Source organism: Erpetoichthys calabaricus, chromosome 7, assembly GCF_900747795.2.
Source record: "Erpetoichthys calabaricus chromosome 7, fErpCal1.3, whole genome shotgun sequence".
NCBI classification, from domain to species: Eukaryota; Metazoa; Chordata; class Cladistia; order Polypteriformes; family Polypteridae; genus Erpetoichthys; species Erpetoichthys calabaricus.
This window is the reverse complement of record NC_041400.2, coordinates 145,805,066-145,818,835: the sequence shown is the minus strand read 5'-3', so window position 1 is coordinate 145,818,835 and position 13,770 is coordinate 145,805,066. Positions and strand designations below refer to the sequence as shown.

The following is a 13,770-nucleotide window of genomic DNA, read 5'->3' as shown; positions in this document are numbered from 1 at the left end:
ATTCTCCTAGTTAAAACATTAAGCTGATGTGTTTAGATTTATAGATAGTATTGTTAGTAGTGGTGGTAGCCGAGTACAGTAGTAGTAGTAGAGCTGTCACATGTACAGAGTACTCACATGCTAGTATATGCTGTCCTACTGTCTATTCAAGACCTTTTTTTAAATGCCATCAGTGTCTCTACTTCAACTCCATGACTTGATAGATTCAATTCCAAGACCATATACGTAGATGAAGAAGTCATTTCTGAATTCAATAAATTTCCCCCAACTTTCCACCAATGTGATTTAATGTTTAAATAAAAGAATTCAGCTGGATTGGTTTGGAATTTTGAAGACCTGGATTAAATCCCAATGAAGCCTTTTCTTCTCCAGAGTAAAGTGGTTTCATTCCCTTAGCTCGTCAAAGTAGGTCATGGCTTTAGTTCAGAGACATATTTGCATGCAGTTCCTACATTTTGTGGCATAGTGACCAGAACTGCAGATGTATTTTCAGTATCAAACTTTTAGGATGACTCCTCACTTAATATTCAAACTTCCTGCATATCTTAAATGATCAAAGAAAATGACTGACTATTATGCTGAGGGATTTAAGCAAAACAGTCACCAAGTATAACATTCTTCTGGCTAGGTCTTAAAGGGTCTTTTCAGGTTAATATTTTGCCCTTTTCCTTAGTCTTTCTTACCACTGTCCTTTTGTTTTTGTCACAGGGCTCTCCCTGGAATGATGCATTGGGTGCGAAGTCAAAGGCCTGGAGAGAGTGGCATTAACATCATCACGGCTGACTTTGTGGAGCTCGGCGATTTTATAAGCACAGTAATTATGCTAAACTACCTTCTAGATGAAGGTGAAGAAAATGCAACTTGATTACGCTGGACAAAGCACCAGGATGGAAGATTTTTTTTTTCTGACTTCTGTGAATCTTCCTACAGCCTTTAGATTTTCTTGAATCTTTAGGGCTATTTAGTAAAGCTGGGGGGTGGGAAGGGTGATGTTTTCGTGAGTAATAAAATTATTGCCTATAGTGTCAAAAAGGCAGCTGCTTTTTTTTTCGTTTGTTTGAGTTACTTCCACTGGGGTTAAAGGGCAAAATAAGTTACGATGCTTTTCTTTTCTTCAATAGCATTAGTAACAGATTTAACACATTGCATACATCGTGTACATCTCTGGATTTGAATCAGAAAAATTCCTTTGAAAAGACTCTTAGTGTAATTTGAAGAGAACTAATGAGTTGTACTCTAATGAAAATATATCCCTGTCAGCTTAAAATATTGTTTTGACTGATGGATATTTATAGTGTTTTTAAGTACTTTCCTCTCTGGATTAAAAAGAAAGGAATTTACTGTTAATTTCTTGTTGGGCATTGTGCAATTAGCAACTGCAACTTCTGTAAAAACATGGCACGTTGTGAATCAAAGAAAACTTTAAATGATCATACATCAGGTTAGGATGAAAGTAAATGGGCCTTTCTTTATGTTGTATGGATGTCATCGTGTAATCAGTAAAAGAATTGACCATTTGGATAACCTTATGAATTTCTGCAGTAATGCCGTAGGTTTGATATAATTGTTGTGTCAAAGACGTTTCTAATCAAAAGTAATTTTTAAGTGTTCAGTTGCAATTTTCATATCGTAGTGAAAGTTCTATTTCATTTTTTTCCTCATATTCTCTTTAATCAAAGATCAGAAGACATTTTGTGAACAGTCTGTTTCTTGTCCAACAGGAAATCAAACCAACTTTGGCATTATTTGTAATCAGTTGGTAGGCTTTTACAAATATCGTATAGTGTGGGCTTAAGAACTTTTATGTTCCCTATGTACTGGAACGCAAAGGTGTCTTATTTATTCTTTTAATTCTTCTTTTTAGCCCTTAAAGTAAGTTCCTATATAAGAAAAAAAAACTAGATACTTTCTGATACTGGCTTGCCAGAATATCCTGTACATACTTTCATACATTCTCATTATGATGGATACATTTCTAGAATTTACCTCTATGTGCAGTGTATTTTATTGTGTTTTGTTGTGGGCTGCATTCTCCCCTTAAATACAATTTCAGCTTAATAAGGATTATTACTTTGAAATCGCACATTATATGGGCTACTATTATGTTTAGTTGTGTTTTACTAAAAATGCACATCACAAACCGTTAAATTTAAGATAATAAAATTTTAAGAAAGATGAAATCAGCATTATTGATTGAATCCTGCTTCATTCTCTTTAGGGTTTTGTGATCAAGATATACAAAAAACAAAATGGTAAGCCCAAATATTATTCTGATTATAAAAATTGTCTGTATTTTAATGCTGACATATGACCTTAATGACTTTCCTAGTATTAAAGACATTTTTGTTAAACAGCCAATTGCAACACAGCCTCTGATGTGATGGCAGCACATCAAATTTATCAGGTGAATGTTGCAGCCACTCCATTCCTCCATTCCTCTGTTCTCATAATTTCAGTGTCGTAGTCAGGTTTTGCAGGCAAAGACAGCATCTGATGCATATCTCTCTTTCTTTAAAAGTGTTTAAATAACTCATTTACCTTTAATCCTATCTATGGAAATTACTAGTACTTTACAAAGGGAAATTTAAACACATAAGGAAAAAAATAAAATTAAAGACAACTTACTTTTGTTTAGTTACTTTTATAATTTTGGTGCTCTGAGTTGCTTACAGCAATAATTTAATAATTTTATTGTTTTTAAAAGTGTCTACATTAGTAGTCATTGTAATACGTGTGTCTTTAAAAAAGGTCTTTCTTATAAATCTAATAAATCCCAAAATGGTAAGTGTGATGTTAGAATTAAAAGTTAATTATATCTATATAAGTAATTATAAATGAAAGCATTCATCCAAATATTGAAGTTTAGCCCATACAGTTAATACAATTAGTAAAAAGCTAATTTTTTATTTATTTTTTTAATTCAGTTCAGTGTATTCTTATTAAGCACACTTCCACTTAAGAGCCCAGCACCTTTTACAGATATTACAAATAAAGTATAACTAAAAAGCATGCAACATAAAATAAAACATAATATTGAAACATAAAGTCATACAATAAATATTGTCCAAATAAATATACATGTGCAGGGTGTTGTTATTTTAGTTATTACTGGTGAATAAATATAGTAATTGAAAACCTTGATAGTAAATATAATATGGTCATTTGTTTATGAAATTAAAAGAAAAAGTTAATATTAGTTAAGGCAAATAAAAATACAAAATGAGCGTAAATGCTGAGCTGAGCATAAAGAGAATAAAGATGAAAAATTCATAACCTTGAATTCTCACTTTTTTCTTATGCCCCTTTAAAAAATATGACACATCTTCTCATTCAAGAATGATTGCACAGCATAAAATAAAAGAAAATGTTAGCTTGAAGGATAAACAATAACTGGTGAAAATAATGATAAGATTAACACGTCAAAACTAACTGTGTATGTGTAAGAGGTATCTAATCTTCCTAAAACTGCTTGTACATTTTCATTATGAATAATTGGAGAAATCTGCCTCCCAGTTAAGAGCGTGCTGCGACGTTCAGGCATCTCCAGTGATGACGTTTTAAAGGCTGAGGTACTAACGACACTCTCAAGCTCACACCATTTATTGTTATAATGACTTGAGAGGATCGTCAGTTGTATAAAAAAACATGTGGAATGTCAAATCACACATCGTCTTGAAACAACGTTTTCATCATTGAAAGTTTGCAAAATGTGCACTATTTAGATTTTAGTATTTGATGTTGAACACTGTAAATATATTTTTTATTAAATAGCCTGACAGGTGAATTGGAGGTAGGGGAAAAATGAACTAGTGAATATTGTGCTGATGTTAGTCTAACTTGTTTTATTTTGAAATATCAGGTTTTACTGATACAATGAAACAATGAAAGATATCGTCTGTCTGAGATTTTAGTCATATTGCTAGAAAGGACTTCAGCATGTCAGATAATAATATCACTACATCAAATGTCCAAGCAAGCCAGCTGCAAATCTCTTGACAGTTTTGGCTCTTAGTACTGGCTAGTGCTGTACGTAAGATGTCATCCTACAGTGTAAGGCACAAATTAGCCCCGGTTCAACATGCGAACCTTGGCTTTTCTATAATTATGGGCACATACTGATTTTTTCTTGTTAGATGTAAATTTCATATTGCATAAACCTGTATTACATTTTAGAGGAATAATGCATTTTATGTATAAAAGACTTTGCTGTTGATTTAATTTTATTATGCTGTATTTATTTATTTAGAATTGAATCAACTTAACTAATTTTGATGATTGGCCCTGAAATGTACTGTCCAAAGCTGTGTTTCCTGTGTTGCTCCCATTGCTGCTGATTTAGGCTGCAACTTTCCACAACATTGACTATTTAGAAATAAGGATAACTACATATTGATTGACTCTTACATTTCATTCTCAATATCATTTTAGTGGCATTGTAAGAGGAACAGAGAAGGGTGGAGTGGGATTGTTACTCCTGTGAAGGAATTTTTATTAATATCGCTGTTCACTTGTTTCTGAAAACAACATTATTAGTTTACTCCTGTTTCTTTATATTTAGGGACTTGTGACATTTCTAGCACAGGGTCAGCTTCCATTGGCAAAGTCTAGCATGTCTGGATCTACCCCACTCTTCTCTGTAACTCAGCTAATGGACACCACTGGTAAGGACTGTTGTCAGGTTGAAAAAGTTAAAGAAAGAGAAGGCTACTGGCAACCCAAAAGGCAGTAGACACAGATCCTGTGCATGGGTGCTTAGTTGAGGTCATGGAGAATGGCATTGAGAAATTCTTAAACCCAGTGTATATATCATTCTCCAAGGAGCTACTACCATAAACATTGATTTGCAGTGGGCTCATCTCTGTGACTGGTGTCACTGCATTCATTAAAAGGCTCTGTAGTGGCAGGGCCACAGTGGTAGGAGGAGATAAAACTACAAATTCTAAAAGTATTTTTGGGAGTACTTTGGCTAATACACTTCTTCGCTGTTGCATGGAAAGCAGATGCATTGGTACAGTCAGACACCGGGGATGGTCCCAATATTTAAAAAATGAGGACAAAAAGGTGTGTTATAATTACCAAGGTACCGCGTCCTTAACCTGACTAGTAAAGCCTGGGCTACTGGAATAGAGTCTCCCTCTAATGATTGAACCTCAGATGCATGAGGATCAGTGTAAATTTCATTCTGACCATAAAACAGTGGGCCAACACTTTGAACAGACTCTCAAACAGTCATTGGAGCATTTAAATCCCATGTACAAATGTCTTGTAGACTTGGGAAAAGCTAATGACTGTGTAGTCTGTAGTCTTTTGCTGAAGTTGCTACCAACAGATTTTTAGATTTGCTGGTGCTGCATAACAAATCAATTCTTGTTTTTGTGGAGCAAGAGTTGTATTTGCATACATTGTTTTACGTTTAATCTGTTTAGTAGGCATTGGACTCCATCACAGGTACATCTTGCCTCCTCTACTTTTCATTGACATATCAAGGAAGAGTCCAGGAGTAAAGTAGATCTGATTTAATGTTAGCCTATGAGTGGCAAATATGCTGTTTGCAAAAGATGTTGTCCTCCTGGCCTCATTAGATTTCAGTCTCCAGTATGCACTGACATAGTTTGACACTATATCTGTTGCCACTGGAATGAAAATTAGTTGCTCCAAATCTGTGGTCATAGCCCTTCCCCAAAATGGCCTGGCTTGCTTCTTGTGCGTAAGAGGTGAGCAACATTCCCAAGTGAAGAAGAACAAAAATCTCAGGGTCTTGGTCGTGAGAGAGGATAGAGGGGATTGTGAGACTGACTAATGGTTATTTAGATGTTAAATCAGACCATGGGATCTAAATACTCAGATGAAGTTTCAGTCAGTTTACATCCCCATCTTCACCTATGGTCGCAAACTCTGGTTAGTGAACAAGAAAATGAGATCTTTAGCAAAAGAGGTGAAAATTCGGTTCCTGTAGAGAGTGACTGGACTCACTTACTCTGCAAGGATGAGGGGCTCAGTAATTGATGAGGACTTTGGCGTAGAACTGCTGTTTCTCGAGCTCTAGAGGAACCGATTGGTGTGGTTTGGGTGTGTTATTTGGTGAAAGGTATGCCAGGCATGGCCTACAGTAAGACGACCTAAGGCACAATGGAGGGATTAAATCTCATTTTAGTTTGGAATCGTCTGTAAAGTTGGCAGCAGGGTCTGGTAAAAGTTGCAAAGGATAGAGATTCTGAGGAATCTAGCTGAGCATGCTGCTCTCATGACCTACACAAAAAAAGCAGAGTGAAAATGAATGGATGGATGAATGAATGAATGTATTCTAGCATCTATAAACAGTTCCACCCAGCAACAGCATGTCCAATCTACAACTTTAGTGTTTAGCTGGACCAGCCCAGCCTCTAAGAAAACGCCTTAACAAATCACGGGTAGAATTTTCTAATCAGCAAATAAACGAAGTGAAAGCAACAAACGCGTAACTGCTTACTTTACCTCCTCTCTTAATTTATGGGCCTTTTATTATTGTTACTGCTATATATGACTGTCCAGGCTCTGTTCTGCACTTCATCTTCTTCATTTTTTTCTAGTCAACTGCTACAATCTCTATATGCAGGTTTCAATAACAGATTGTGAGTGGTAAAGGCAACTCCATCAGTTGTATTGGTTTGTGGTTGATATTCTTAATGCTTTGAACAGAATTAATGACAGAGCATATGATAATTTAATATTTTGATTGTTGCATACACCTTACTGTTAGTCTTTCTGAATCAATTTGAGTCTTTTGGCAATGTCACCAAGTCTTCATTCAGAATCGGCAAAAGCGTGCAGATATAGCAGATGATGAAAGTATTACTCAGTTTGCCAAAAAATGACATTTCACTCTCTTAAGTATGGTAAATATTGTGGGAAGAATGGTCTCTTGTGGTAGCACCTTCTAGACACCATTGAACAGTGAGGTGTCTGTTTTTTAGTTGGCTACGCTGGTTTCCTACCACATCCCAAACTGATGGTATCTTTCGGGTATGACTTATCATGGCATGTGCACAAGTGTGCCCTAGTAATCCCTCTGGGCTCATATCCTACTGTGTGTTCACATTGCACATCTTGTACAGAAAAGGTGGGTTCAGAAAATGGATGGGAGGATTGAATTAGTTAATTGTTCCATAATCTCATTAACTAGAGTTCTGTGCATCCAAAAATAAATAATACAGAGCTGAAATTTTATGCCAAGGTTGAACATTTTATTTAATTGTACACAATATTTATAATAGCAGCTGATGCTTTATAAAGATTAGTCAATAAGTGTTGTAAAATATGGACTGTACCTATTAAGACATGTAATACAGTATTCAATACAAATGTAACAGTAACATGTTTGAGTGCTTTTGTTTCTTGTCCAATAATGTTTTAATAGAGCATATGTGTTGTCTGAAAAAAATCAGTAAATGTATTTGACTTATTCTTAGAAGAAAATCACATTCAATGTCACCATGTTGTTCTTGGCCCTTGACGTCTCCTTCCAACTACTGTACAGTATGCTAAATTATACCTGTTATTTATTTTGTGTTATGTTCTTTCATAAGCATTTGTGCGTCTTGTTTCACAGATTTTTTTTATCTTCTCCAAGCCCTGATTCATGTACCATACATTACAAGGTTCTGCCATTTAAACACAAATATTATTTCAGTTACATCCTCTGTGCCAACTATAAAAAGAGGGAACACGCTTGTCTGGTATTTTACCAACTGTAAATGCAAGTTCTCAATACAGTTTAAATAATAAAGGGAATAACTGTCTGAAATAACCATCCTTAATTTGTATAAAAACCCGATTTCAAAAAAATGATGAATTTTCCAACTGTGCGTTCTGCCTTCCATTAATTTTGTGTTGTACAGTAAATTATTAGGTGCCAGTCACTGAATTCTGCCAGACATTCCAGAGTAGGCCTCCTTGAAGCTTACGTGTTTAATGAAGGAGTGAATTTAATGGGCCGCTCAGTGTCAGTCTCTGTACATGGAAAGACTGCAGGTCCCAAATAACGGGAGACGGTCAAGGTCAAAGAAATGTTGATTTTCTTTTCTTTTGCAATAAGTCACCTGCAGTTCTGTATTGTAAGAGTGAATTTATATATGAAGAATGTGTATTACTTCCAAAAATATATTTGTATCTGTTGAAAATTGAAACAAAAAAATAAAAAAATGTTATGAGTGTTTCTGTGCTGTTTTCCATGATGTCACTCTTTCCTGCTCAACTGATGTTTTGGAGTTGAAAGCAACAAGAAGACATTTTGGTTTCAGTCTAATCAAACACATTCTGCAGATGCCCTGGAAACTCAAAACACTTGCATTTCTATTACAGTAATTAGCTGTTGGCTGATCTATCACACTCTTATCATTTTTGCCCTTTCAGAGCTATTCAAAATGTCAGATTTTGTGGTGTGTGCAAAAGTGAGAATGAGAACACAATCTTAGCAGAAAAGTAAAGTGTTTTTAGTCCATTTTATTGCCACTGCCAGCTCACAGTCAATATTTTTGTACCTTGGAACTAAGCTGTGCATGAGCAGCTATGGGAATATCACCTTCATCCACTGAAGTAGCCGTTGTTCAGTTAAGTTAGTGTGATGAGAGGTTTATAAAATCTGTGCCCAAACCTGCTCCCCGCCACCATTATATACAGCGTGCTAATTAGGACCCTTTCTCAACGTCATAGCATATGAATCATGGCAGTCATTTGTGCCAGCTCTCTTTAATAGTTTGTCTTGGATTTCACTTTTTATATTGTTATGAAAAATGAGTGCTAGATAGTAGTTATAATTTTTTAAATATTACAAAATTTAGCACGTTACTAATAAAATGATATGCCATTGTAATATCATTTTAATGACAGAAATTATCATTAATAAACAATATAGTCATTATATACACTTGTTACTCAGTGCCCTAATTAATTGCAAGTCTAGAATTTGAGCTTGTTGCGTTTCTTAAAGTTAATTAATCTGGCTAACCTGTTTTATTCTTATTTTTAAATTCATTTTAGGTAATGACCACCACTTACATTTTTGTAATAGCATTGTGCATAATGCAGCATATTTTGTGTGATTAGTCACAGTTAATGTGAAGCATTTGTGGGAGCAGAAATGAAGCAGAATTTCTAATCGATAAATGCATTGTAAAACAGACATAACTGAAGCAAACCTCTAAAATATAAATGCAGAAAAGATGATTAAGCTCAAGTGGCCTCATCAATTATAATTATACTGATTATAGGAGAAATGTTCATCTGTCTTCTCTAATGCAGATGGTAACTTTACATGCTGAAATCCTCTTTTCATGTAGTGAATTTTAAAATTCCAATTTATTTCTTTAAATTGTCAATTTCACTTATTGTATAAGTTCAGAGGGCAATGGACAATTATGAATGCAGTATAGCAAAATTAAAACGTAAGATAGAAGGCAAAACAATTAACTATGTGCAGTACTGAAGAACTTTGCCAGCCATAATATATTATGAGTCAAACATAAAGGGGATGGCAATGGAAGGCCATAGAAGTTGTTTATAACATTTTCTGGAAAAATGACAACTTCAATAAGAGAAAGGAACAAATCAATTGATACTAGTCATGTAATTACTGTAATCATCAGCTTTGCGGTGGCAATAATGAATGCGACATGCCGTTAAGGATTCCACTTTATTTTCCTTAACCTCCTCCGTAGGTGGGGTTTCCCACTACACTGTCTGGCTTTTATTGACGTAACTTGACCACACTAATCTTAAGAAATTGAACAATACTATTAGTCGATAAACACAAAGATCATAGAAATGTGATTGCTGCTTATGCCGTATATTGATTTAAATGACAGGGCACAAGTCAGACAAATGCAAAAATAAACAATTAAATAGAAAAGAATTGAGCAGGAGATGACCATCCTCAGTCATGACAAAGGGAAGATGTAGCCTCTGCTGATAGGATCGTGTAAGTATCCATTAGAGTTGAGTTTGCGGTTATAAGCCTATGTAAGATGAATACTCTTGCAGGTACCTCTTAGTCTAGAAAGAGGCAGATGAGCTGATGTTTGTAGAAATGTTAGATCATTTTTGATAGATCTGCTGTTGGCCAAAAATAAGCTAGCAACTAGTAGAACAGGCATTGTGAAAATTCAAAAGCAAAAAAGTTCAGAACCAGGAGATAAAGCTGTATAAGCATCAATTCTGAAAAGAGAGAAAAAAAATAAAAAATACAGGCAGGACCAAAAAGATCAAAGACAAGACATTCATTTAGGAAAATTGCATGAGGCATAAAGAGTTTAGAAATCCACAAACTCGGACAAGGAAGTGATCTTTTTATCTTGTCATGTTGTTCCCAAACAGAGTGACAAAATGGCAAGGCAAATATTGTGGCCAAAACGATGGAAATAATTAAGAAGAATCAAAACTAAGGTCAAAGTCAAAGAATTAATAACAGACTTGAATTCTGGGGCTAGTAAAACACTCAAAATGAGTGGTAAATCAACAAAATTGACAAAGAAAAGCCCACAAAAATTAATTGAAGGGCAAGTGCTACTTGATGGAAATTGGCAACTGTTGTGCTCATCTGGAATCCCAAAACGGATCACTTGAATCCCTTTAGTTATAAAAGTTATCTCCTTGACTTCTCACCTTAGCCAACAATAGAGAAAATGGTAATAGCAAGACTTTCTTATTTTTTTGGAAGGGCAAGGAAAATTAGTTCCTATCAGTGGGGATTTTGGATGGGAAGAATGACTATGGATTCAATGCTGGGCTTGGAGTCAGACATTCGTAAGGCTTATATTAATAAAGCATCGGTTGTAGCCACATTTTTCGTTAATGAGAAAGCTTATGATATGTTGTGGACACAAGCTGCTGCTTAAACTAGAAAATTAGGGAGTGGATGGGAGAATGTTTAATTGGTTTCAAGACTTTCTCTGTGAAAGTCGGAGTGGGAAGTGCTTTTTCCAATGAGTATGAGTATTGAGAATGGGACTCTGCAGGGAGGTGTGTGTATGCCTCTTCTTTTCAGTGTCATGATTAACGACATTTTCTCATCTGTTGACTTGGAAATTATCAGGCTACTCCTGAGCTCTCCATTTCCCTGGCCTAAATAGCCAGAGGGGACTTTCAAGACTGGAGATGTCAAGGTGGGCCCGCCTCTTCAGGTACCACCCACAAAGCACAAGGGACATAGGAGAACACTACATAACACATAGAAATACAATGGTTATAAATGAACTAATTAAGGAAAGCATAATCCAAGAGAATAAGAGATAAAAGTGACCATGAAACATAACTAATAGAACACGGAAACATAATAACAACAAAAACATCAAATAAACCAAACATAAGCCTAAGCCAGAAAATTTAAAATTAGACTATAAGGAAAAGGCCTTATTTTATAAACTCAACAAAAGTTAATACAACAGAACTGAACAAACCTGCACTCTGTACCCGTATCTGAAAGGTAAGTGATGCACACACTTTTTTGTTCTCTCTTTCATTCTTTCTTACCTAACCCTCTCTTCTACCTGCCCGCTGTGTTGAGGCCTATAGCCCACGACGAGCAGAGGTGGGTAGAGTAGCCAACAATTGTACTCAAGTAAGAGTAGCGTTACTTCAAAATAATATCACTCAAGTAGAAGTAAAAAGTATGGTGCAGTAAAACTACTCTTAGAAGTACAATTTTTTAAAAAAGTTACTCAAGTAAATGTAACGGAGTAAATGTAACTCGTTACTAGCCACCTTTGATGACGACTATATACTCAATATGATTCCAAATTAACTTTCAAACACTGTCACCTCCAGCTTTAATCCCAGGATTGCTTTGCGCTGAAGGAGTGGCCCTATACTTGCACCAGGTACACCAGACCAGGACTTGCTCTGTCATCCTCTTCCACATCTCCAAGTCTGGAAGGACAGCACAGTCCCATCCTCTCCAAGGACATTGTGCACTTCAACGGCCAGATGGTGCCGCTACCTCTTGTGTTTCCTCTCTCCCTTGCTAGAGGAGGTTGCGTGTACTAATAGCTGAGTCAACTGCCCCATAGCCACATGGTGGAACTTTAGATGTTTCCACTAAAGCGGTTTCTCTCCCAGTCACTTTAATTTCAGCGTCTAATGGTATTTTAATACATCTAGTACTTATATGTGCTCCAGTGCTTCTCTTTCCCTAACAATTCTTCTTGTTTCTTGTGGAGAGGGCAACACCTGTTGCTTTCTTCTTGGCTTCTGCTCCTGTCAGGTGCCAGTCTACATTTTCCTACCCAATCATCACACCACCTTTATTAGCATCTTTATGCATCCATTAAAGTAAAAGCCATCCATCCATTTTCTAACCCGCTGAATCCGAACACAGGGTCACGGGGGTCTGCTGGAGCCAATCCCAGCCAACACAGGGCACAAGGCAGGAACCAATCCCGGGCAGGGTGCCAACCCACCGCAGGATAAAGTAAAAGCACCTTTTCTATATCAATGCTCAATAAAGAAAACATTTAGACTTAACTTTTGTGTTGTAAAATAAGTACAGAAAAGAAAAGAGTTTTGAAACCTGAAGTTTGTCGTTGACACCAGTCTTTTTAAGCCATTTTGCCGTTCTCCTGATTCATAGCCTCATTCACTGCTTCATAAAGATGCCCATGTCGGAATGTTCCGAGCCTTGTAATCAATAAAGCTGTCTGTTGTTTAGACACCCTCGCAACGTACGTTTCCTCATTAATTGCAAACAAGACTTCATTGTTTGTGATCTGAGGCATGTTCTGAAAACATAATGTCATCATTCGCTATTTAAATAAATAAATAAATAACTGCCATTATCAGTCTTGTCATGTATTTGCCTTAGCAACGAGACATGACTGTCTGGCTCCTTTTACTGACCATGGCAACAGGTTGCAGGTGCATTCTTTCATGAGCTCTTTAAAATGACTTGAATTTAGACCAGACAAAGATAAAGGAATGCATTAAAACAGTAAACCTACATTATGGCTTCAGTATGTTCAATTAGCTCTGCTAAACCACGGTCGTCGATTTTAATGCGGCTATCAATCTCTGTTATGTGTTACCTAATCCACCCTTAAAATGAAATTGCTGTTCTTTACCTGACATAGACATTCAGACTTTTGGCTAATATGTGACTGTAGAGTGGCAGGGTGCCCAGACTTAACATACCACTGAGCCAGATGGCAAGTAAAAAAAATCCAATCTCAATTTTTTTTTATCATTCAAACACACATGTATAGATATAGAAACAAAGTAACACAACAAGAAACATAAATGTAATACTCTCTTACTTTATAAGGAATCCTTAATATATTAAGTTTTCCTTGACAGTATTTATTGAAGTTATCACTGCCCTTCAATCTCAACCACCGAGCAGCAATTTGCTGTCCTCTCCCAAATCTATAATTTCCTTTTCTTTTGTTACACTGACAGAAATTGGCCCATCTCCTCATGCTAAAATGGCTCCCGTGTGCCAGCAAGTGACCTTTTATGCCCTTATGCTGTGGCGTGGCAAAATTAAATTGTCTACTTTTTCAGATATAATTAAAACCAGGCCTATTTTTTATTCTACATCTTCCCAGCACCAATCTGGCAGCTTCCAGGCCCTCGACTATTTTCTGAATAGTTAGAAGAGCGTTTTCAAACGAGCCAAGCAAGACATTGTGTACTGACTGCACGGGGTGACACTTGCAGACCAAGTTTCTCGCAATCCAAGGTTTTACTGTACTGGTGGAAAAAAAGAGATGCAACACTTTGAGGAATAAAAAAATAATTATAACT

General features: G+C 36.1%; 1 protein-coding gene across 1 annotated transcript in view; it reads left to right on the top strand.

Annotated features, from left to right (window-relative positions):
• plcxd3 (phosphatidylinositol-specific phospholipase C, X domain containing 3) overlaps positions 1–7,553 on the top strand; it is a 205,269-nt gene extending 197,716 nt beyond the window's left edge. Inside the window, exon 3 of the mRNA XM_028805518.2 lies at positions 709–7,553. Coding sequence (XP_028661351.1) covers positions 709–865 — 157 coding nt within the window. The 3' untranslated portion in view covers positions 866–7,553. The remainder of the gene's footprint in view (positions 1–708) is intronic.
• The last annotated feature ends 6,217 nt before the right edge of the window (positions 7,554–13,770 follow it).